At 45.1% G+C, this 24,996-nt stretch overlaps 1 protein-coding gene across 3 annotated transcripts in view; it reads left to right on the top strand.

Annotated features, from left to right (window-relative positions):
• Positions 1-14,686, top strand: part of UBE2D2 (ubiquitin conjugating enzyme E2 D2) — a 28,801-nt gene extending 14,115 nt beyond the window's left edge. For 2 of the 3 annotated variants that reach the window (XM_050905075.1, XM_050905078.1), the window contains 4 exons: positions 83-160; positions 249-354; positions 11,730-11,823; positions 13,741-14,686. In XM_050905075.1, coding sequence (XP_050761032.1) covers positions 83-160; positions 249-354; positions 11,730-11,823; positions 13,741-13,786 — 324 coding nt within the window. In that variant the 3' untranslated portion in view covers positions 13,787-14,686. Of the gene's footprint in view, positions 1-82; positions 161-248; positions 355-11,729; positions 11,824-12,557; positions 12,854-13,740 lie in introns of those variants that run through there. The other variant, XM_050905077.1, reaches the window with a different exon arrangement.
• Positions 14,687-24,996: the final 10,310 nt, after the last annotated feature.

The raw sequence follows: 24,996 nt of genomic DNA, 5'->3' as shown, positions 1-24,996 counted from the left end.
AGAGAGTTGATGTTCATAGCTTTTTATGACTAGTCTTATTGTAATAATGCCTCAAACTGCAATGATTCTTTTTCATTAACAGAATGACAGTCCCTATCAAGGTGGAGTATTTTTCTTGACAATTCACTTCCCAACAGATTATCCCTTCAAACCACCTAAGGTGAGTGGCTTGTACCATAGATCTATTCATTACCATGTGGTGTAATGTATATTTGTGAGACTACACTGAAATTTTCCTTCTTCTGCAGGTTGCATTTACAACAAGAATCTATCATCCAAATATTAACAGTAATGGCAGCATTTGTCTTGATATTCTACGATCACAGTGGTCCCCAGCACTAACTATTTCAAAAGGTACCTCCAATGCTCATTTAATTTTGCTCTGCTGAAATGAATTACTGATTTGGATTTAGAATGTAAAAACTGCTGCATTCCTGCTGTCAGCCATTTCTGTGGTCACTACTTCAGTCTTGCGACTCTACATCTAGCTTGCAGCCAATTCATGAGCACAGGATGCTCTGGACATCCAATTTCCCTGTGACCGTAGGGAGACTATTCAGCTCTGCCAGTGGATCAGATAAGTTTTACTACACTAAGTACATAGTCTTGCCACCTGACCTCAGAGTCCGAACACTTCAACTAAAAAAAAAAAAAAACCTAAAATGCACACCAAGTGAAATATGTAGGGCAACAGCTGTGGCTTTTAAAAACTGGTAAAGCTGCTTTGATTCTTTGTCATCTTAAAAAAAGTCCCTTTTTCAAGGGAACATCAGAACTCCATGTTGGTCACTTTTTAACAAAACTTTCAATGACATGGACTATTAAAACGTATTTTAAAACTTAACTAGCTTTAGCTAAAACCGTGTTGGTCCCTGTGAACTGTGTTAGCTTGTGGGGCACTGGAATATATCCTTTGCCCGGTAAAGCAGTATTCATATTGAATGTAAGTAGGAGGCTTTAAACACCTTGAAAGAAGACCCAGGTTTGAATTGTATTGATTTTTCTGGCTATTGAAACTGTAGATCTGCAGTTTGTAGATCTAGCCACGGCTGTTGAGGAATATTTTGAGTCTTCTGTGCATGGGCCATGCACCATTCTGACCATCTTGACCATTCTATTTTGTAGCTTCACACTGTCTTTGTAATTAAATGCTGCAGTTATTGCATATTTAATTACAGTATCCTTCACATCGTGTCCCAGCTCTATGAGGCTATCCTGTTGCCTGTAATTCTTCCCTCCAACTACATGTGATGTTCCTGGACACTTTTTGGTTCAGACAGATGACTCCCAGTACCCCTCCCTTGGACATCATAAATGCCTCCCATTTTATTGAACTCACAAAAGTTCCTGCCTTCTCTGTCCAGCTAAAGGCTTCTGCATTTGTAGAAACAGCTGGAAAGGCAAAACAGTATCTCGACTTGTCTCTTGACAGAAGTGAATCTGGTAGTGCACGAAGCTGGAAGTCTTCACTGTGAGTTGAAAGAACTGAAGAAATGGTGTCAGTAAAGGGAAGATGATTGTCAGGTTGATACAGCTTTCCTTACAAATGCCTTCAGTCGAGTACTGGCTACTGTTAGAAGCACTGTTAGTACTAAGTACTGATGTCTATTATGTTTTGATTAAATTGCTGTATAACTGGTTAGAATACTGTAGTTGGAGAGTGTGTAGTGTGGCATGGTATGTTTCATTTGTTTTAGAGAGTCTAAAATGACCATGTAGGCAGTGGGGTGATAGACAGCACATTTGAAAATACTGGAAGAGAGACTGGAATTAGGACAGTTGGAAAAAGATGGGGCAAGAATTTAAGAGGCTAGTTAAGGGCATCAGTGGACTGCCTATTAATGGCTGTCAGCTTTAATCACTCACAAAACATATCTTAACATTAATTTTGCAACCTAAATACAGTTGCAGTATGCTTTTAACATCTCCATCTCCTGTTTTCTGCCTTGAACTCCTTTTTCTTATCCTCTTCAAACTGTGTCCTTGTGGCTTAGCTAGAGTAAGCTGTGGGATCAGTGTGGCCATTCTGTGCTACTTAGCCCCTTCTATTGCCCCATCTCCCTCTTAAAATACACTCCTTGAGATTAGGTGGCTTTCTGTTGCTGACCATTTTTCACTCATTGCAGAAGACTTCATATGAGTGCACAAACTCTCCTGAATATAGCACAAAACGCATACAGATTTAACCAGTGAGAAAACAGTCTTGTCCGAGTTCCCTTGGTGTTCATTTCATGAAGGAATTCAAGGCAGCAAAAGAAATTCTTATAGGTGACTTCATAGAAATTCAGAATACTTCCCTCAGAAATAACAGGGATGTCTTGTCAGAAAGCAGACCTCAACTTAAGTAGCGAGAGCTGATACTTAGTGTTCCCATCTTGAACAAGTATAAATAAATTCCACAAAGGCAACTTGAATCTTTTGGAGTGGAAATCTTGTTTTCAGTCAGGTTAGAACTATGTTGTTACAGACTCTGGGGCCATTTCAGCTCTCTAGTTTTGATTAGCCTTATCAAAGAATAAATGTGTTGCTAGTAGGGAAAGCTTTTGGGTTAGGTAACTTAAAGTGAATGACAAGACTTAAGACATAAGTTACTCAGCATGAAGGTTACATCCCTTCCAAAGCAGCAATTTAGTATTTGTAGTGTAGATTTCTTGGAGTATTTCCTAAATTGTGCCACCCTTTAAAAGGGGATGCTATTGGGAGCAAGCTGTTTGAATTTAAAATCTGTAAGCAGATAACTAGAACACAGCTATAAAAAAAGTGTACTTTCTACTGATAGAGAAATCGGGGAAGACTAGAAACACTCCTTCTAGAAAACAGCTTATCCACAGCTTCTTCCTTCTGAGGCATCTGGTAGGCAACATTGTCAGCAGCTTGCAATTAGTGTGTAGTACATGAACATGTTTTTTCACCCTAACCTGTAAGGAGAAAGGTGAAGCGGTATGCAGTGACTTCCTTTTAATCTGTAGTGCAACTTTTTGGGGGAGAGATTGTGAAAAATCACGTCAGTGCTACTTCATCATCCCAGTTAAGTGGTAAAGGGTAGGGGTCTTGGCTCCTCATGCTCTGGAGGATGGTAGGCTGCTCCAGAGGGCATTCAGAGTATCTGGCTTGGCAGTCTGCCCCTGCCCTCCTTGCTGGGTAAGATAGTGAAGGCCTGAGTGGGGGGGCTATTGGAGCAGTTTTATTTCAGACTGCTAAATAAATAAGGAAGTTTCTATCCCTCTGTAAGCAACTTGATAAAGTGATCTTGGCTATGATAGTAGAGGTGAGTGCCTTGGGTTTTTGTTCTGTATTTCTGAATGTTTGTCCCTCCTAGACTTGTTAAAATGGGTTCTGAAGAATTGAGAGAACAACACTGGGTGTCTCAGTAGAATAGCTAATTTGCTTGTATTAGTAGTTCTGAAGTAAGTGTTCCTTAAAGAATACATGTTGTAGAATAAATCATCTCAAAGTACAGTCTTAAACACACCTTGGTGGTTAATTTAAACTCCAAAGCTTAAGCAGAATGCGTAGGCTTAAATTAAAAATGTTATTTCAAAGTCTGCATAAATAAGAATCCCTGTTGCCTTAAACAGGAGAATAAAGTATTTCAACATGATTATAACTGTTCTTAGCCATTTTTGGGAAAATCCCGCTTTCTCTTGAATTTGACAAGTGGATGTGCAAGAGTTAATACTAAACTGAAGTACTTCAGTAAAGGTCGGGCGAACTTGCTCTGTCCTGTCACACTTCTCCCCGCTGTGTTTTATAACTAATGAACTGTGGAGCTTATATTAAGTGCGTTGGAAGACCCTGCCTGGTGAGTGGCAGTGAGTAACTTCCAGTCTCGTTCATTCAAGAGTTTAGCTCACGCTGTTCAAACTCTTCCATGCCCAGTGCGGTGTGGATTTTCTGTGGTGCTGCTCTTACAGGTGTTCAAGAATTGCTTTACTAAGACTTACTGGGTGGGAATTCCCAAGTACCAAGCAACCTAAATGAACTTGATCTTCACAGTGCAGTTTTCAAAATCAGGAAGTTGTTTCTGATCATCTGCTTTGGCTTTTAGTTTGCCTGTTGTAACACTTAACCAAATAACTGGTGGTGGTGGGGGTGACTTTGTCACATAGTGACAGTCTTTCCATATGTGCTGAGTTAAGGTTCTAAGGGAAACTTTCATTCTTGCATTTCAATTCTCTTACAACTTTAGTGTGGCTACTTGCGTAGCCTCCTGCATGTTGCCCTTGCTGCAAAGAAGGCTGCACTAGGAGCAGTGTTGCTGGCAGGTCAAGGGAGGCGATCCTTCCCCTCTGCTTGGCACTGGTGAGGCTGCACCTGGACCACGTGTCCAGTGCTGGGCTGCCCAGAACAAGAAAGGCATGGATGTACTGGAGAGAGTCCAGTGAAGGGTCATGAACATGATGAAGGGACTGGAGCATCTCCCATTATGAGGACAGGCTGAGGTAGCTGGGACTGTTGATCCTGGAGAAGGGGAGGCTCAGAGGGATCTTACCAATGTATATAAATACTTGAAGGGAGGTGCAGAGGTGACAGAGCCAGGCTCTTCTCAGTGGTGCCCAGTGACAGGATAAGAGGCAATGGGCACAACCTGAAACACAGGAGGGTCCCTCTGAACATCATGAAACACATTTTTTTTACCGTGAGGATGCTGAGCACTGGCACAGGTTGCCTTGGGAGGTTGTGGGGTCTTCCACATTAGAGGTATTTAAAAGCCACCTGGACATGGTCATGGGCGACCTGCTCTAGGTGGCCCTGCTTGAGCAGGGGGGTTGGACAAGATGATCTCCAGAGATCCCTTCCAACCTCAACCAATCTGTGATACACTGGGCAAAACTGAACTTTTCTTCTCTTGTCACCAGAAATTGTTGAACTGACTTAGCAGGAATTCAGGTTGCTTTGAAGCAAGAAGTTTAAACTCAGATTTAACGGTACACTTTCTCAGATTTAAAGGTACTAGGTAAGATTGCTGGAAGAGTTTGAAATGGGACTATGATTAAGAAATAGGTTTTAACTTGAGCAGAGTCCGGAGTTGCTTTAACTTACTCAGATGCATTTTGCCCATTCACAGTCAGAAGCCAGTGATTGGGTAGTTAGCACTTGAACTTGTTGGACAGTAGTGTTTTCAATTGCGTTTTAATATTACAAGCTTAACATTTGTCAGCGCTGATAAAACTTTCTGACAACTGTATGCCTCAAAGTTTCAAGGGTCTGGGGTCTGAAACTCAAAAGTAGTGATTGTATAGGTGAATACTCCTTCCAGGAGTCAGATTTCTTCCTGTTTTTGAGGAATAGGGATCTAAGTAGAAGTGGACCTTGATGTGGAGGCTTTTGGCTGTCAGGCTGATTAGCGAAGGAGGAGCCCTAGCTGGTGTGAGAAGCAGGGCAGCTAGATAAAGCTTCTGAAATGGAATTAAGAATTCCTCAGCAGTGGTGTGTGTCCAAAGCTCAAATTTATGCTAGCAGGAATGTTTCATAATCCCCAGAGTAGCAGGCTGAATTAAACCTGAGATGACAAACTTTCTAACTTTTGTGTTCAGAAACTTGCTGGAGCCTGGGGCCTGGTCTCCAGAAGGGAGACAAATTGCTTTCCATAGAAAGAACTTACTGGCATCATATTTGTCGTTCACCTGGGGCAGAGCAGGCTGGATGGGCTGCTTCCTTTACTGTGAACTCATGATACTGGCATGGTGTCCAAGAATTGTACTTCCCTGTTTTATCTGACTGCTCCATGTCAGTGCACGAGCTTTTTGATTATATGGTGATCTTGAGACTGCTGTGTGACTTCAGCCAGGACAGATAGCTGAGTAAGTATCGTCCTGCTGTCCTGACAGTCTGGCATACAAAGTAACTGTCTCGTCACCTTCTTGGTACTTTAACAAAAATTTTGTTGGTGCAGTCTCTATGCTTGCTTGGAGATGGACCTTCCTTTGGTGGGAGAAGACTGGCTTGGGGTCTGCTGAGGCCTTTTGTCCTGTGCAGGAGTTGAGCCTACAGGGATAACTTCTTTTTTAAAAGGCAGCTTATCTATTCCTCTCATTCTACTAATTTAGAGTGATGTGCTCTTTGCCTTTAACATAGAAGTTAAGATAGCAGGGGCCTTCAAGGAGAGAGCTAAGGCTTTCACTCATGATCTGTTTTTGACCTAGCACCTGCTTGGTGCCCAAGAAAACCCTTTACTCCTAGGTGAATTCTAAATCAGCCCCTTTTCTTTGGAGAGCAGTAACTGCACCAAACAGCTGTTGAATCAGAACACACCAGTTAAGATATTTCTTCTGGGTAGCTCATTACCCTGGAATAATTGATACTTGCTTTTTATCTGCCTGTTGTGATTCAGCTGGAGATGCCATTGCTCCTCAATCACTTTTCCTTATCCTGAAGTGTCCCATAGATGAGGACTTTACTGGAGCAAGTTTTGTTTGCAATGTCAGCTACACTTAAATAGTAGTATCTATTGTGGCTAGTGCCCTATGTTAAGGGGACAGCTGGAAGTGATGGATATTAGACCCATTCAGGCTTTGGAAACAAAGTGAATGGTTTGAGTTTTGCATTTGGAAGATGACTTCTGCATTAAGAAAGTGGAGATCATCAGCTGCTTTTGGCAATCTTTTGGAAGTCTGTGCCTTACCTGTCATGTCTCAGGCTTCTGCATGAAAAGCATCTACACTTCTTGATTAACTGGGATCGCTGTCTCAGTACAGGGTGATAGGGCAGAACTAACACTTGCCTTTCTAGTGTTGATATCTAAAGAAACCAGAAGGTATAGCTTTTGGGTCTTATGTCATGGCCTAACAAGGCTTAAATAGAGTTCTTTTCAGTGATGACCTGGACTGTTGAGCTTCTGTAGAAATCAGCTTAGCCCAATTGACTTGACCATCTACACAGTGTGTGCAAAGGTGTGTTACAACGCTGTGGCTCATACACAGCTGCTTCTGGCTCCTAAAGACCACTTTCAGCTGCAACTACATACATGCTCTGGACATACCAGGATGTGTCATAGCTGCATGATGCACTTGGCTATAAAGTCATCCCTGACATCAAGAGAAGCTGATTGCCATATATAAATTGCTAGGCACCTTTGACTTCCTTCCCCTGTTGACACTCTAGGGAAGATGTCTGCCTTCTGGCTGTGGAGCTTATTCCCTCCACCTGGAGCTGGAGTCCTGTGGCTTTTAAGAGTCTCCTCAACTCTGAGTGCCAGGAGCTTTGACATGCCCCTTAGAATTGTATGACCTGATAGATGTTCCAGTAGACAGACAGAGGTTTAAGTTGTTTTCTGTATTGCCCATTTGGCTAGTGCTGGAAGGATCTGTGGAGAGCTGGCTTTGTGAATTGTCCTGACTAATGATTGAGCTGCTTCATAGCAGAAGAAACTCATCCATGGAGTTTATGTATTGAATTTGCATCTACCCGCACGTTCAGTCTGAGGTGTGGCAGAACCAGGAAGATGGAATTGCTCATCAGAAATGGCAGACTACTCTTAGTGGTGTAAGAGCACAGCACAGAAGCTTGCTGAGGAGATGAGGTGGATCATGCAGTGGTAAACTGTAGCTAAACTTGTTGACAAGCTGTAAATGGCGTGATCCTCTGCACAGAGGAACTGCCTCAAGATAGATGGTCCTGGAATTTTGGAGTGTTACGTACTCTGTAAAGGGAAGTCTTGCAGTGGAAACTTGGATCACGATTGTGCTGTGTTACACTGGTAGACCTCACTTTGCCTCAAAGAGCACGTTGCTGGAGTGTTCTTAAGTGTTAAGTGATCATTCTGCTTGATGAGAGTGCATTTGTATCACTGCTCTATGGGGAAGCTGAGCCCGTTACTTTTTTAGAAACACTTCGTTAGCAGTCTTTCTGCTTGATTGGTTTGGTTCTCCCAGTTCCTTGGTTGTTGTGAAGTGCTTGGTCCATGCTAGTCCATAGCAGTAGGAAGGCCACTGAAGGGTCAGTTGTTTTTCTTGTCTGCAGTAGATAGATGGGGATCACAGTTGAAGTGTTGGCATTAAGTAGGCTGCATGGTTGGTGAAATAAAACAAAGCAAAACCAATTTTTGAATGAAAGGGAGCTTTAAACTGACAATATTTTAAGCTGCTTAATGTTTTGCTATAGACTGGACTGCTTTGACAGTTAAGAGTGAAGAGATGAGAAATAACTCTGTATTTGAACCTCTTGAATCAATGGGAAGTAAAACTTATCTATTTTGCTATTACTGACAAAAATGCAAACTTAAATTCTGAAGAGTGCACACTTCTGTGTCTCTTTCAGTGAAAGACTCAAAGGGATGCTGTCAGACTGATACCACTGAAGCAGCTTTGCTTATGGTCATGCAGGATGAGTAGGACAAAGTGTAAAACAATGTCACTTAACTGTCTTGTGTAGTTATTCAACCTGATTCTGTGGTTACAAAACTTGATTTTTGTGAACTATTTTTTAATTGTCTTTTACTAATGTTGTAGTCATTTGACTAGTAAATGTCAAGGCTTTGCTATGAAATTCATTGCAATAATACTTGATTGCAGAAGGAGGTGGTCTGGTGATTCTCTCTATTCCACAGTGTTGGTTTAATTTGTTACTCTGATGCATCAAAGAACTCCTGTACACAACTGACATTTTTAAGGATTACTTCCTCTTTCCTCTTGCACTTGGCTCCTTAAACTTTATAAGAAAGTACCTTTTTCCAAGGGGTATTTCATAGTGTTCTGGAGGCTGCTTATGTTGGTTGGTTTAAAACATGTGTGTAAATGCAGCGTTCTGGTGGAAAACCTCAAGAGAGAAACTTCCTGAATTTATTTTGGACAAATAGTTGGGTTCAGCAGGCTATTAAAATTAAACCAGTTTAGATAACACAGTTAAAAATGTTTTTCTTGCTGAGGCTATACAGATAGAAAGGGAAGGATGTGAAGTTACTAGCAAGAGCACGTATAATGGAGAATAGTTTTTGATTAATGAAGACTTACAAAAATAAAACAAAGCAGCTGAATGTGGCAGTGCAGCTTGAAGCCAAATAATTGTGTCCATTTTTATTTGATGTTTTTGGAGTGATACTTCTTATAAGTGAACTGCTGAGGAATGAAATCTAGAAATGTTTTTTGAAGTGACTAGATTGAAAGAATTCATCACGAGACGCATTTAGCTACTGATTGAGTTCTAACAAACCACAGCCCGTTTTAGTAAAGAGTGTTAGTAGCAAGGGACTTTTTTTAATGGTCAGCAGGTGGCAATGATACACTCATGTCGATGGCCTGTAAACCAAGAACTAAACCTAGACTGGGACAGGGGTTAACTCTCCCTTTCCTTTCAGCAAAGGAGGTGCTGTTCAAGGCAGACTCGCATCTTGCCAGACAAAACTGACTTGCGGGCAGCATCAGGCTGTCGGACTGCTGTTGCTCTGGAGGACACAAAGCAACACCCTGGTTATCCTGGTGCTCGTGCTGACCAACAGCTGAACACCACCTTTGTCTGGTCTGGTGCTTAGAGCAGATGGTGGTGGGGGTTTTGCAAGGCTGATGTCAGGTGTGCAAGGAGGAACTCCCACCTGGTACCGTGAGCGTTGAGGAAAGGGGCATTATGGTGGTTGGGGAAGGTAGGCAGAGAGGACTGGACAGACTTGCAGCTTGGTTCTGTTGACAAAGGGTGAGCCATCTTGTTCAGGAAAGTCCTTGGTTATTAAAGGACTGTGGTAAGATAAAACTTGAGGGAGTAGTTATAATAGTTGACCAGAAAACGTTGATTGGATTTCCTGTGGCTTTTGTTAAAGGGAGGGGGCAGATGTTAGCTGTTTTACTCATCCTGCCAGCTCAAGAAACTTCAGTGACCAGAGCAATGGAGTCTGACAAATACAAAGCAATGAGCTACAGGAGAATAGCTGGAGAAAGGACTGTGTCTTGAAGCCAAACTGACCAGCAGCAGTTGGGTGTAAGGTGGCAGAAAGGTTCCCATTACCAACCACTACTGTGAGTTCTACTCAGTGTACATGGGGAGAAAGCAGTGTTGAAGCTGATGGAAAGCGCTACAGGTACTACACATGCTGTATCCCTTGCTAAGGGACAGCAGTTCGGGGCTAGTGGCTTCTACATGCCTCCAGCACAAAATGAAAATCTCACGCTCTGAAGCTGTATTCTGAGAGGTGGTGGTCAGAGTGTCAGTTGATGGTAGAGAATAATTAAGCTCTTTAACTTTTTCACAAGTGTACAGTAGAAAACCAGGAAAAGGAGGAAGATGTTCTTTATTCTAGAACAATAAATATGTTCACTTAAATCAAGAGCAGTTTAGTAATAAACTTGTTCTAGAAGCTTTTAACTTGAAATTGATAATTCATTAGTGAAGGGCCTACAGAAATAAGTAGGAAAACTGGACTAACTGGGGTTTTGGGTTCTTGGTGCTGTCATCACTGAGCAGCTAGCTCAGTTAAGACCTAGTGAAGCTTTCACTTTTGTCCCACTTTAAGAATCTTCTCCAGTTCCAATGAATATCAGACCTGTTTTCCTCCTTCTCTCTGGCTGCATCTAGCCGTTCTTTGTTTTGTGGCCTCTGTTTTAACCTATCTTGAAAACAACAAAAGAGTTATGGAACGCATGCTGTTCTCTCTCATTTTTCAGCTGATGTCTTTCAGCACAGTAGCTCTGCCTCCTGCTCCACAGCACAGTAGCAACCGATGGAAGTTCGAACAGATTGGTGTTTAGTGCCTTCAAACTTCTCACTGCTGTCATCTCCAACTTGCTTGGAGGATGCACTGTGACAACTCCGCTGTTGCTGCTATTGGTGAAGGGACATATGGAGTGGCACTGTTTGATTAAAACAGGCTGAGAGAAAGCAATACAAAGGAATGTTTGACATTTCTTGGGGGGGGTGGGGGGGGCAAGATGTCCCTGACGTGCCTCATGTAGTGTTGTCCCAATATGCTTTGCTTATAACTTACTGCCTTCTCATCTCTTCTACTTTGGTGTGAACGTAGGAATGTGCACGTGCTATTTGTAGCTTTGCAGGCAGTCTCCTGACTCCTTATATGGATGAAGGTTGATGCTATGCCGAGCGGCATCATATGAGCAGGATGTGGCTTCTGGGATATATACAGTATATATTTATAGTGAAACTTTAAAGTTCAGGGCTTTGTGGTTGGTACGAGTGCAGTAAACTACGCTTTCTTGATTCATTTTGAATACTATTCTACAATTAATCCATGTCAACCTTCCTTGTGCTTAGAAAATAATTGGATAAAACCTCCTAATTCTCTGCAAGACTAGCATTTTTTTAAACAGTTCTTAAGTAGCTGTGAGCAGCTCATGCTTCCTTCATCTCAGTTGGACCTGTCTGCTGTTTGACTTTTGATTAGTGCTTCGGCAAGTCATTAACAATGAGGTTGTCCGGTTTAGGGAAAAGCTGAATTTCAAGTGCAAAAGCAATGATGTTTTCTGAGAAGGCTTTCGGGTACGGCTTCAGATAGAAGACTTCTGCCTTGTGATTTAAGGCTGTAGTCAGATAGGTAACCTCCTGGATAGGTGTGTTTTGGTGATATTTAAAAACTTGTGCTCATGTGAAGTTACGTAGTTAAATGGTAAGGATTTTTGTTCAAAATCACTTGGCTGAAGTATGTGGGATTACTGCTCCTTGGTGTTTTTAAAAAATGATGCTAATGCTAATGGCTAGAGGGGAAGCAAGAGCACGGGCTGACTGCTACAGGTGTCTTCAGCTGCATTTAAACTCTAATTCAGTGTCTTTTTTTTTTCTCTCCCTAGTACTTTTGTCCATCTGTTCTCTGTTGTGTGATCCCAATCCAGATGATCCTTTAGTGCCTGAGATTGCACGGATCTACAAAACAGATAGAGAAAAGTGAGTATGGAAGCCAAAAACCATGTAACATTCTTGACAGAGCAGAATCCACACTTAAATAGTACAGGGGAACTGAAAGGACCTGCTTCTTGGAAAAGAGTGTGAACTTTGATTTGCCTTTTTCACTTTAACTGTGGTCTTTTTAGAGATTTTTTTTTTTCCCCTGGGATCTGTAGTACCACTATCCCAACAGCACTGCGTTGCTGTAGGAAGAAGGTATATATGCCAGTAGAAGCGAAGGAGTAGAGGCCTTGTACTTCTGTGGTTTTATTACTGCAATTTCATTCCACACAATGGTCTTTCATTAGTGTTGTAGCTGTTAATTACAGGTTTGCTTGACTTAATGAAAATGTGAAGTGAACAATGCAAATCTGTTTCATATGGAGCTCTAAGTTGAATGTGACCAGCTTTTAAGAGCCTTCACTGCCTGCTTTAATGCTACATAACCAGCAGAGGGAGAACAAGTTACTCTAGTGGGAGAATATTTCCATGCTAGCTATTGGTGATGGAATCATACAAGCAAAGAAATAACAAAAATGCCCTGTTTCATCTTCATTTGACAACACAAGGGAAGAACAAGTGGTGTAGAGGTGGGGTGGGAGGACTCCAGGCTTCTATGGAGTAAACATAGAAGAAAAGCAAGAATGGAGAGAACTCTAGCGCTAATGAGCACTTCAAAAGCAACAGCTTAATGACAGTTGTAAACACTTTTCTACCTCACTGTTCTCTTCCAGATCTGATCAGTAGTGTTAATTTCTGAAGCTACATGGTCATCTGATGAGAACAAGATAGGAAGGGAAAATGATCCACAAACTTGCTTACTCTACTGCATACTTGAGAAGCAATGGTAGAGAAGTTCATGCATCCTGTTTTTAACGAGAGCTGCAAGAGTAGCAGTACGTATTTCGAGATGCAGCTAACAGTGACTGACTGCACTTAATGTATGCAGGACTCTCTCCTATTTTTTTCAAAAATAGGGAAATAAATTTTGTGCTTAAACATAACTGGGCTTGGTTCTTGAGTAGTCTCTGAACAGTGATGTGAAGCCGAGACCATTTGTTATGAGTGGATTGTCAGATTCTTTAAGCTAAAGAACATTGTCTACAGACTAAATTCCAGCACAAGAATCTAGTCGGTGTGCATAACTAGGAAACTTCTTGCTATAAGTGTCTTATGCTTTTTCTACAAATTCTGTAGAATAAGAACTTGCCTTCTGTTGTCAGAAATCAGCTTTTAGCAGTACTGTTAATCATGACTGCTTTGTTTTACATAAGTATCCTGAGCTTCCTCTAGCAGTGGCTCTGGCTGTGAAGGGTATTTGGGTGCAAAAGCTACAGGTGGTTGGGAAAAGGAGCATATTGTGCCTTCAGAATAAAAAAAAAAAAACCGTGGTGGACAAATCGTTGTGTCCTGATAGCCAAATGCAATGTGTAGCAAGAAACAAACCTGTCGGGGTTTGGCAGCCTAGTAGATGCCAGGTACTAGGCTTAACTTTCTAAGGGAAGAAGAAGAATGAGGTGGGGGGGACACACATTAATCTATCTTTTCCAGAATGCCAAAACTAAAACCTGCAGTAATAGTCTCCCCACAGATGCAGCACCTGGGGGCTGGGGGAGGCGCAGGTAAAGACCTCCTGAAAATACTTTCCCCTCAGACCTGTGCTAGCTCTGTTTTGTGGCTTGAATCACAAAGATCTCGTATTCCTGTTGCAAATATGACTAGTTATTTCTTTTCCGTGAAGTACTGTGGGCTTTCTTGTTTCTCCCATTTGCCTAATGTTTCAATTTGCTCTTAAATTTTACAAATTCATGATACTACTGCAGAGAATGTAAGTTCATGCCACGTGTAGACTAGACTGCTGGAGTTGAAATACTGTTCAGATGCTATGTTAAGTAAATCCTCTTTTTACACATACAGGTACAACAGAATAGCTCGGGAATGGACTCAGAAGTATGCGATGTAATTAAAGAAATTATTGGATAACCTCTACAAATAAAGATAGGGGAACTCTGAAAGAGAAAGTCCTTTTGATTTCCATTTGACTGCTTTCTATGAGCCCACGCCTCATCTTCCCCTGTGCACATGTTTACCTGATACAGCAGTGCTGCGTGTTGTACATACTTGGAACAACAAAATAGAAATACTGTATTTCCCCGTACCAACATTGACTCCTAGCAGAGAAGTGTGTGTGTGAAAAGCTGGTTCTTCAGTCATAACTTTGTGAGCCTAAAAGCATTCCTTGTTGATTTAAATTGGGTAATAAAATGTGAATGGGAGAGTTATGGTGGATTTCGTATTTCTAGGGACAGTGTTGCTGATCCGTGAAGGATTTTAAGTGGAATCCTTTTAAACTCATAACAGTTATGAAAAGCAAGGTGAAGAACTTGAAGCTGTTTCTGTTTTCATTTTATTCTGAAGGACCTACACCTTAGGTAAATGTTATGACCAATGAGATAAACTGTACCCACATCCTGTGTTTAAGGTCTAAGTTTAACCGGTCAACATTTAAATGGATTGGAGCTATTAGTGCATCAAGTGATGTTGATTTGTTTCAACTCTCTCCCTTTCTTCATACTTTTTTTGGTTTGTATGTGGTTTCTCAGTTAATACATAGCTAATAGCTCTTATTTTTCTTAAGTTTTTTAACTGCTTAGGTCTTTCTGGATGTAAGGGTAAAAATCCATTTGACAGAAAACTTGTGTATATTTAAAGACCCAACTGCTCCCCTGGAGCTTGTACGTTCAAGAATGATTAATCTGTGTAATAAACTGATTACTACAGTCATTACATATAACTTTGTGTGAATAGGCTTTTAATTTTAAGAGCAGTTTGTTACAGGCTAAAACTAATGGTGGATTTCTCTCAAACTTTTGCATTCACGAATGGTTGCATTTGGAAGTCATGAAGCAGTTTGATTTGCATCACACAAGGCTATGCACCTGAACAAGACAAACATAAGCTTAAGCACTTACATGAAATCAGGATGTGTAGTGTGCCAGGAACTTGACTGTTAAACCAAATAAGCAGTTTACTAAATGAGAATCTGAGTGACATTTTACAAAGCCTAACGGTATTATTCCCACTTGCATGGGACCTAACACAATGCATATGTACTGTAGGTAAGTGAAACCTTATGTAACTGAAATAATGGATGTAAAAGGGTAAAAAAAAAAAAAAAAGAAAAAACCTACCAAACACATCAGCACAAACTTTCATAAAATGTAGCTTTTACATAATTACTTTGCACTAAACATTTGCAAATGTTCATACAGTTTTAAATTGTACTTGTATGTGTCTTTTTTTGAACAAAGTCTTCACTTGAATCTAGTGAAAAATGTAGTTTGAAACTTTTCTTTGTATACAAGTGTATTTGCCAGCATCGTTGGTGTGACAATAGGTGAGTCTGCAAGTTTATCTCCTCCTAGTAGAATTGTAAACAAACAAAGCCATTGACTGAAGGAGAGGCTGTGGCCTCCAGCTCTCCAGCCACAGGGGTCTGTCCCATCCATTTTCAAATGCATCTTTACACTCTTGCACAAATGAGGAATAAATGTCCACTGCTTTTGGTCTAAATCTGTTCCAGTTGTCTCATCTCTCAATGTCCTCGTGTAAGCACTGCTGGATGTAAATGTTAGCAGTGTTTCTTGGAGTCCTCTTACAGCAAGCTGTAGGTGAAACCGGGATACGTGTGCATCTCCAGCAGGCGTGAAGACTGCTGCTCTAGCAATGCGACGCTGCTGCCTCGGGATGAAGCAGCTCTAAAGTGGTGGAGCAGAGCTTCGCTTGAAAAGAAACGGAGCACGTGGCCGTGTGTCCTGGCTGAGTGACAACGTAGGGATGACAGCTACAGGGGAGTGGGAGAAATACAGTGTGCAGGGATATGAACCTGGCTATTGGGTCACCTTAAATTCTTGGCATTCTTACATTATGCCACAAGGTGTTGGTGTCTCCTGCTCTAGAAAGCAGGATGTGGCCTATCGCTGAAGCGTGGCCCTGGATTAAAAACTTGTGTTGTCAAAACTAGAGTGTAAGCTAGCGGCTGCTGGTGTATCTTGGTTTTGTGTTAACCTTCAGCCGTGTCTGGCCTTTTACTAAACTGTTCTAACATACGGGCTAACGCTCCTGCTAGACCCTCCATGACCGAGGCAGAGAACATGCATCAGCAATGGTGGAGTTGTCCCGATACACACCTGAGAAGCACAGGGAGGGTGGGTCGGAGTTGTTGCAAACCTTGCGGCAAGCTCTTTTGGGAGGATTCCCCTTAACTGCTTTACAAGTGAGCCACCCAGGAATGATTTTTGTGGCTGATCTGGCTGGGTTTTGGCATTGGCAGTTACTGGAACAGCTCAGGGGCCTGTACAGGAGGGTGAGCGAAGGGAGCAGTAACAAGTGTGGAAGGCGAGGAGGATGGTTTCCCTTTCTGATGGGGCAGCAGTCGCATGTGCTAGGTGATGGGAAAGTGATGCAGCCATACATGAAGCAGAGTCCTGAATGTTGCAACAGCTTCACCTCGGATACTACGTTAACGCATCTGCTCGTGTTGGGATGGTTGTCCCACGCTTGCGATGAAGTGTTTCAACAGGTCAGACTTTCTTGCTGATGGCATGACAAAGGTTGTGGTATAGTAAAAGCAAGTCTGGTGATCCCTAAGTAGGGAGTACAGATGCTGTCCCTCACGTGGGCTGACCATTTGTTGTTGAGGGTTGTACTGTGAACTAAATGAAGGAGCCTTTTTTCTAGGATTTAACTTAAAACCTGATCCAGCCTATAGACTTTTTTGGGACTAGAAACTTGCTCTTTTGAAACTGTATATTGTGTATGTTACACAAAGGGGCTCTGGTCCTTGCCTTTCTAGGAACTCTGAACTTGTCGCGTCATGAACTTTTTCAGTCCCTGTCCGATTTTTTTTTTTACTTGATTTAGTATTTTAAGTTAACTGCTTCACTTTGCATGGCTTTCTTTGCCCTGGGACGTCTATGGATGTAGATTGTACATGCAATTTCCCTCTTTTCCTGTCATGTACTAAGCAAATGTGTTTTATTAAAAAAAACCCTAAATGCTGGGCTGCTTAGATTCCTCCAGCTCTGGCAATGCAGTAAAGCTGAAACTGACTGGATGCATTGCTTGTGTTCATCAGCGCCCACCCACTGTACCAGAGTGAACCAGAGGACAAGTGACTCCAAGTTCAGTGAGCCGTACCGCATGTAAATGTTCTATGACTACTGCCTCTATGGAGCAGCTGGCATTGTTTGACAGTACAGGTACCTACTGTAGTGTGCATTGCCTGTAACTTGAGTTTTCAGGGGCTGTTTGTGTACGTGTGCTGCGCTTGCATACGAGAGAACATGATTCATCGTATTTCAGAAACTTCTAGCTCAATACTGAGTAGCCGCTCGTCAGTATGCGGGAGTTGCCAGTTAGCTTCAGCGTTACCGGGGCTCAGAGTCCAACATCCATGGACCTGCGACTGGGATGGAGCTGATTCTGGGCAGTACTGGAGACCTGACTATTGTGCTTGAAATATCTAGCTTGTCCTTTGGTGCTATGTGCTGCTGCGTTTCTTTAATAGCTTTTTGGAAATGCAAGAGTGATTTTCTTTTTTGGTATTTGTTTTTTTTTTGTGTTATTACCTTGCTATACCAGTGCTTTCAAGTAAGCTGCGTACTGAAGTGTCTACAGAGTTTTCTGTTCATTCTGCACACATCGAATGTTGTAGAAAAAACAGCAGGTATGGATATGATCTTGTGTCTCTAGTGTGCTCATTAAAGCAAACTGTAGCCTGTCCCTTGCAACTGAAGGCCGTGGCTTTCCTCTGTTTTGGTACCTGCAGCTGCTGACAGAAATGCCTGGCTGTGTTTTCTGACAGTCTCGGTCATCTTGCTATTCACAGCAGCAAAACAGCTCTAGAGCTGTTCTTGTTCCCAGTTCTGATGTACGGTAGAAGATGAGAAGCCTAAAGGAAGGACAACGGGAAGTGCTTTGCCCAGTTAAAGATGGATTTCCTTGTGCCCTGAGCGGCTTTTGCTGGGGAGAGCATGGCAGAAGACCTGGGCCTGTGGGAGGTGCAGAAGAAAACTGCTCGAAGCGGTTGAAACTTACTCATATGTCACCTTGCTCTAAAGAACCAGGATAACGTAACATCTCTGAGCGTGCTCAGCACTTCCACTCCAGGTGGAGGAGCCCTTGGGCTTGGGCTCCAGGCGTGCCTGCTTGCACAGGCAGAGCTTGGAAGCCACCTCCTGCAAGAATAAAAGCCCCATGGTATATTTGAGTAGAAGGAAGGCTGTCCTCTAAATAATGAGAGCAAAACTGCTCCAAGGTTCCTTCAGCATAAGGGAAGCCTACCTCTGTCTCCTACAGATAGCTAGAAAAGAGTTTCATCCCCCTCCCAGTTACTGTTTCCTTCCATTCCTTGGCTCCTTTGTGTAGACTTAGAGCAAGTCCGTGATCTAAGTTGGAAATTTTAGTTGTTTTGGGGTTTGGCAGAAGCTGTTTCCTACAGGGAATGCACAGGGACAAGAAATGTGTTGAGGGCACCTGATGGAAGGTTAAAAGCAGGAAAAAATGTGCTGTCCAGCTTTCTGGATGCGTGGAGACCAACGCCCTGCATGAGTCACAGCGATGAGAGGCATTGGGAGGGATTCCTGCAGCCTTTGCCTCACTGCCCCTGCCCTGCCCTCGCCTGGAAGTGTGCGTGACTAGATCTATGCTAACACTACCTGTACTGTTGTAACGTGTTGCAATTTGATCACTATTAAATAATTCCCTTAAACTTACTGTGGCTTGATTGCTTTTTTTTTGCTTTACCTGTGCCTTTTACCCATTAATTTTTTTTGGCTCATTTTGTTTTCTTTCCTCTTGTTGCTACTCATCTCCCTCCTCCCGATGATCTGGTTCTGCACTGTGCTCTGCTTGGCCGTCTCCAGTCGCCTTCATCTTGGTTTTTTAAACTTGCTGCGAAGCCTGGCTTGCTCTCTGAACATGGGCAGTATTTTGTGGGCAAAGTTGAGTAGCCTTGGTGGTCTTCTGCCGCCTTCTTGACGTGGAAAGGCACGTGCTCTCATCAAGCCCAGCGCTGTCCTCTTCCTTGTTGGAAGCTGTGATTTAGTAGCGAGCTTGTTGGTGCTTTGATTTCATAGCAAGCTGCTGCCAATACCTGCGTCCTTCATTCAGTGGGCTCGCTGTTAGTTCTGTAAAGCTGGGATTGTCTCTGGTGCAAGAGCACAAGGCATGTGTGGCATCGGAGGAAACCAGAGCCATCTTGACTGTTCAGGGGTTCCCACAACTCGTGACTTAACCCTTGTGAATTACGATTCCTCCAATTTGGCATCCACAGGTTTTGTTTTGTTGTTGTGTTTCTGCCTCTTGGCGTCCCCCCTTTCCTTCCCTGTGTGAGAATATTTAGTTTTTGTTCTCATATAGTTAGGTCAAAGCATCTCGGGGTGAGTGGGGATCGGATGTATTTACAATTCTTGCCCTTTCATGAAGAAATGTATTTATAATGAATACTTGTTTTATGGATAAATCTCTCACCGAGTTGCTCGGTGAGAGATTTATCGGCAAGTTTATCTCGGCGAGTTGCTTGGCTGTATACGCTTCTTCCTTGCCCCCGTCTATGGGGAAAAGTTCAGCTCCCATTGATGGAAGCTCTTGCTGGTCTGGAGCTTCTTGTAGATAGTAGCTGGGTCCACTGAGCATGCAGAGCAGATTCAGGATGGGATTGCAAAGGATTGGGTTGAAAGACCAAGTCACGAGGTGTAGATGCAATTTGGCGGTTTGCATAAGCTGGGAACTCACGTTCGTTTGGTCACTGCAAGCACTGGTGTGAGTTCTCAGGCCCTGCACTGCCTTCCGATGTAAGAAATCATGTTTATTGGCGCTGGAAGTCCAGCTAGACCCTATTCTTTCTCCAACAGTGACCAAAATCAAAGGCCTGTGTGAGAAGACAGGAACAGGATGGGCAGCTGTGATGCTTGATCTGCACTCGCTTCCAGCTGAAGAGCTCCCTGAGGGGAGGTGTGGGTTCTGTAACCTCTCTGGTTATCTTGAACAGACTTCTGTGAATGTGTCCTCTCTGTCCTTACGTTTGTGTAATCTCTTCTTGTTCATCCGTATTTGATCTTGTCAATGCGAAGTAGTTCAGTGGTACTGGTGATGACAGCAGGGTTTGGGGGAAGCAGGGCTTCTGGTAGATGGCCAGCCAGGAGCAGTCAGATAGAGGGAACTTGGATGACTTGGAATGGCATCACTGGTTAGAGCTGGTATTAAAACAGAATTGCTGTTAAACGTCTACCCTAGAAAACGCTTTGGTGTATGATGCCCATGATAGGAAAGTATTTTTTCTTAACTGAAGGTAAACACTGAGGGAGCAGCTTCCAAAGCCTGATGGAGGGCAGTCTGTGCCGTAGTGCCCCTGCCCTGATCTGACAGCCTGCTTTGCTTCACCACCTGTTTGGTCTTGACAGGAGTGAATTTATGGTCTGCAAAGATGGAAAATTTTGTAGGGCTTTTTTCTTGCTGGTCTTTGACATCTTTTTTTCAGAAGACAACCTAGTTTTGGGGTTTTGTTTTGGTTTGGGTTTTTTTGTTTTTGTTTTTTTGTTTGGTGTTGTTTGTTTTTTAAAATATTGAGTTACGTGACATCTTTCATAAGTTGGTACTGATAAGAGGGCCCAACAGACCAAGGGGAGCTGTGGACCTGTGTGCTCTCAGGCAGTTGTTACAAGGTCACCATGTAAAGCATCACATCAGAGTTGTTGGGGAATACCTGCTCCTGAAAGCAAAGTTTTGGAAGGGAGTAGGAACCAGGACCGCATTACAGAGACCAAAGTCTTAAACTTGGACCAGCTCATGGAATGAGGGAAGGTGGCAGGGTGCGAAGCTGCGGTGCCAGCAGTCTCGCTATGGGCACGGTCGTCTGTGTCGTGCTGTAGGCGTTTGCCCGTTGTCTCAGCACTGGCTGCTGGGGAGTGTGAGCTCTTCCTCCAAGTGTGTTTTCCGAGTTCCTCTGATACGCGATGGTAGGTGTCCTGAAGCCACGGACACTGTACCTCTGATTTCCCTCTGATCTGCGTACGCAGTCCCTGTGTGCAGCTGAAACAGCGTGGTCCTGCCCTCAGCCAGCCCCAGCTGCTGGAGGTGGCTCGGGAGACAACTCCAGCTACAGCAGGCAGCGTCTCGCTCCCCGCTCTCAGCGCTGGAGGAGGCATCTGGGCTGATCGGGCTGGGGGAGAGGAACAAGCCAGCCTCGGGCCACCGCAGCTGGCGGCAAGATGGGAAAAAGTGCCAATGATAGTGTTCTAGATGGTGGGGGGAAGCATTAATTTCTTGGTCTGATGGAGCAAAGGGGAACCTGGAGGTGCCATTGCAGAGGTTTCTGACCCCATTTCCCTTAAAAAAAACCAGTGGTTTGTGTCTAAATTCTCTCCCTGCCCACCTCCTGAGGCACCCCCAGTAGTTGTGGTTCTTGGGAGATTTGATTTCCCTGCCTTGTGTCTGCTCCTGAGCCAGCTTTTAGCAAGTTTTATTAAAACTCTCATACAGCTTGGGAGTGTGATTTTTTTTTTTTCCCCCTTAATCTTGCCCTAGAGCTTTGTGAGTTGATGCAGTGACAGTGTCAGGGACTGTTTGTGGGGTCTGTGTATTGCCAGTTCAACGTGGGTTTCAGTAATTCTGCATTTCTGCAGGGCATCATGCACGTCCCTCACTCCATGCTTGGGAGCAGCCCCAGGAAATTCAGCAGTCCTGTTGTGAGTCATGTTGAGCAAATGAATAACTCTGTCGCCAGAGCTTCAAGAAAAGCATCATTGTACCTCATGGCTTAGCCTTGGCTGTTGCATGGATTCCTTATGTTGACCTGCCTCCTGCTCAGCTGGAGGAAAGGTGCTCTGAAATGTCCGATCCGCTATCCTCTTGTTAATTCTGTGCGTGGCTTCCCTGATTTCCTCCCCCCCTTTTTTTTAATCCCCCTTGGCTGACACCTTGTAGGATAACAGCTCAGATTTTCAGGAAAACAAATGGAATTGAGCAGAGCAGTTGGTGAAGATGCGCAAGTGGGGTGATGCGGGACAGTGTTGTGACAGCCTGCTCCTGGACGTACCCGGACTGTTTGCTGTAACTAAGCAGGTGCAAGCGGCAATTCGGCGGCAGAGATAAAGGTTGCGTGCATAGCCCGGACGTGGCACCTCAGTCCCTGGTGAGCTGTCAGCAGCATGTGCTGCCTGTTGATCTTGCTGAGTTAGTGCCTGGGATTGACCCTGTTGGATTTACCACTTGTATAAAGCTCCGTGTAAGTTTTTTTCCTGTTGTAACCCTAAATACCAACATAAAGTACTCGGTGTTTCAACTTGCAATCCCTTCTTGGAAAATGCTGATGAAAAAGCTGTAGGAACTTCTCCAAATCCACGCTGGACGCCTCATGGGAGGATAGGCTTTTGCCAAGCGGATTTTATTGGGTTCATTGTGGGGTAACTGTTCAAATGCTGCGGTCTGAGATGACGTACAACAGGTAAGCATAGATGCTCTGTATTGAAATGCTAAAATCTTTCCTCAAGTCAAACCTTGCCTCAGTCAAGTAACTCAACTCACAAATGACGTGTTGGCCTCTGTAAGGCACTCACCAGCAAAACCATACTCCTTGTCCAGAGGCTTGTTTGTAAGGCTTCCCCATGTCAGTGCCTCCTCTGGAAAAGAGGTGGTCTTGGCTGGGTGTCTGGGAGTTGATGCAGCCCCAGCTCAGCCCCATCGAGGAGCAGACGGGGCAGACCTGGGAGCACCTCCCACCGGCAGTGCCTCAAGCCCCATGCTTAGGGGCAAGTGCCCTGTGTGGAGATGAGATGGGACATGCCTCGGGGTGGTGTCGGCGGGGCCCCGTTGGTGCAAAACTAAAGAGGCTTTGCTGTGGGACTCGAACCTCCCCTGCTTTGACGGTTCCTTTCACGCAGTAGTGATGTGCTCCGGCCCCACCGGGGTGACTTGCGTTGCCTTACCACGAACTGCACGAAATTCTTAATCCTTCGGGCCGCTCAGCCCCGTTTCTGCTTTTTATTGCTGTCTCTTTTCTCCTTTTTCCCCTGGCAAACTTGACTTTCTGCCGGGCCATGTTTGTCCCAGCCCTTGCCCAAGCCCTTGGCTGTGTCAGCAGTGTCTGAGCGTAGGCGTCCTCTCGGCCAAGCCCTTGGCTGGGTAACAGCAACACTGGGCTGGCCGAATGGCAAATGCAAACCGGAGGCCATCACTCTGGCTGTAGCTGACGGACCCCCTCCGGGTGTGAGATGTGGCAGGGGGGGAAGGTGTGGGAGCAGTGGTGGCAGGCATGGGAAGGTGTCATTTTGCTTTTGCCGTGGGCTTGAAGACCAGTTCCGAGCTGGGCACTGAGGGTGAAATTCCCACCTCTGCCTGGACGCTGCTCCCAAGTCCTTCCTAGGAAAGCAAGGGGAGAGCCTGTGCTGAATACCTGCTTCGACTGCGCTGTGGGGATGCTCGTGGGAGCCCAGAAAATGCTGAGCGGCCCAGCCTGCGATGGGGGAGCCTGGCCCTTGCCTCCCCACCGCCGCTTGGCAAGGCTCGAGCCGATGCTGAGGAGGGTCCCTTGGCTTCGCTCGCCAGCAAGAGCTGTGGGACCGGTTTCCCTGTATAGGTTGGTATAGGGTTGGGATGGCGGGGAGCTGGGAGCCTCTCAGGGCTGTCCCTGGAAGCTGAAAGCAGCCACCAAGGGAGAATTTGCTTGTACAACAGCTGTAAAAACTGCTCGGTGTTTCTAGGTGTGGGGTTTTTTTCCCTAGCTCTGCCTATCAGCCTATGACTATGACTCTCGTTGCAATTTTGTTTTCTGGGCGAGGAGCTGGAGCTGGCAACGAGACCAGGAGTCCTCGAACCTCTCGGTGTAAATAGGGGATCTGCTGAATTCATGCTCTTTTCTTGGAGCCCAAGCCACATCTGCCCCTAGTTCCCAGATGAACCAAATGGCCCAGTCTGAGCCTTCACACAAGGAAAGAAACCCAACCCAGAAACTCCTTCCAAAGAGAAACCATCCTTCCTGCCCCAAGGCTGTCTGGGTACTGCTGGAAGCTCGAGGGCTTCTCCAGGAAGGACCAAGAATGGGCCTATCTCCTCCCCACAGCCTGCAAGGGCCGGGGGCTGAGACAGAGCTGGTGTTGCCTTTGCCCAGCTGCTTGATGGGCTGGGGTTGGGATTGCACAAGCCCCTGCTCCATGCTGGCCCTGGAGCTCACAGCCCCCTCCAGCTCCCTCAGCCCCGGCCAGGCAGGACTGTCACATCCTTGCTGCCTGTGGCTTTGCCCAGGAGAAGGGGGGGATGCTGGGGCACCTATTCCCAGGCAGCTGCCTGCAGTGGGGAGGCCAGGAACGCTGCTCCGAGCAGGGATGTGGGTGGCTGTCACACCTTCACCAAGGGCCCAGGGAGACTGCAAGTGACCCCTTGAGTGCCAGGGGGAAAAGTTCCCCCCGCAGCTGCACCCCTGGGGAAGCAAGGATGTGGAAGGGGCAGGCTGGGGTGACGTGGGGGGAAAGCAGCTTGACCCCCACGGGGAAGGGGCAGTTATCGCTTGGGTGCGATTTGTCGGGCCAGATTTGGGCTTTCCAGCTGCGAGTGAAGCTGAGCACGAGGGGACTCCCAAGCGCATGGATGCTGGGAGCAGGGGGGAGGTGAGGACAAGGGGAAGGGGACTGGGGGACAGCAGGGTGCCCCAGCTGGGCCCCCGCTGGGGAGCCCATTCCATCACTCGGTGTGGGTGAAAAAATTGCGGCTGAAAATAGGAAATATCCCCCCAGCAGGGCCAAAAATAGAAAATACCCCGCTCCAGCAAGGCGGGGTATCCCTCCCCCCTCCTCCGCCCGGCAGCGGGGCAGGGGCTGGGCAGCGGGATCCCCCCCCCCCCCATCCCGGCCGGCCGGCGGGGACCGGGCTGTCCCCGGGCGGGGAGCGCAGGCTCCGCTCCGCCGCGCTGCCAGGGGAGGGCAGCAAAGGCCCAGGGAAGGCAGCGCTGCCGGCTGCCCGCTGCCCCGCCGCAGGGGTGCGGGTCCCCCCCCGCCCCGTTCCCTCTCTGCAGCCCCGGGCTGTCAGCGGGGCAGGGCACAGACATCCCTTTCATTTAGGAAGCTGCTATTATTAGTAGTTTTATTATTATTATTTATTATTTTTCTTTATTATTAT

The sequence above is a fragment of the Gymnogyps californianus genome, chromosome 14, assembly GCF_018139145.2.
Source record: "Gymnogyps californianus isolate 813 chromosome 14, ASM1813914v2, whole genome shotgun sequence".
NCBI classification, from domain to species: Eukaryota; Metazoa; Chordata; class Aves; order Accipitriformes; family Cathartidae; genus Gymnogyps; species Gymnogyps californianus.
Note: the sequence above shows the minus strand (reverse complement) of the source record. Positions and strands in the feature narration are given on the sequence as shown.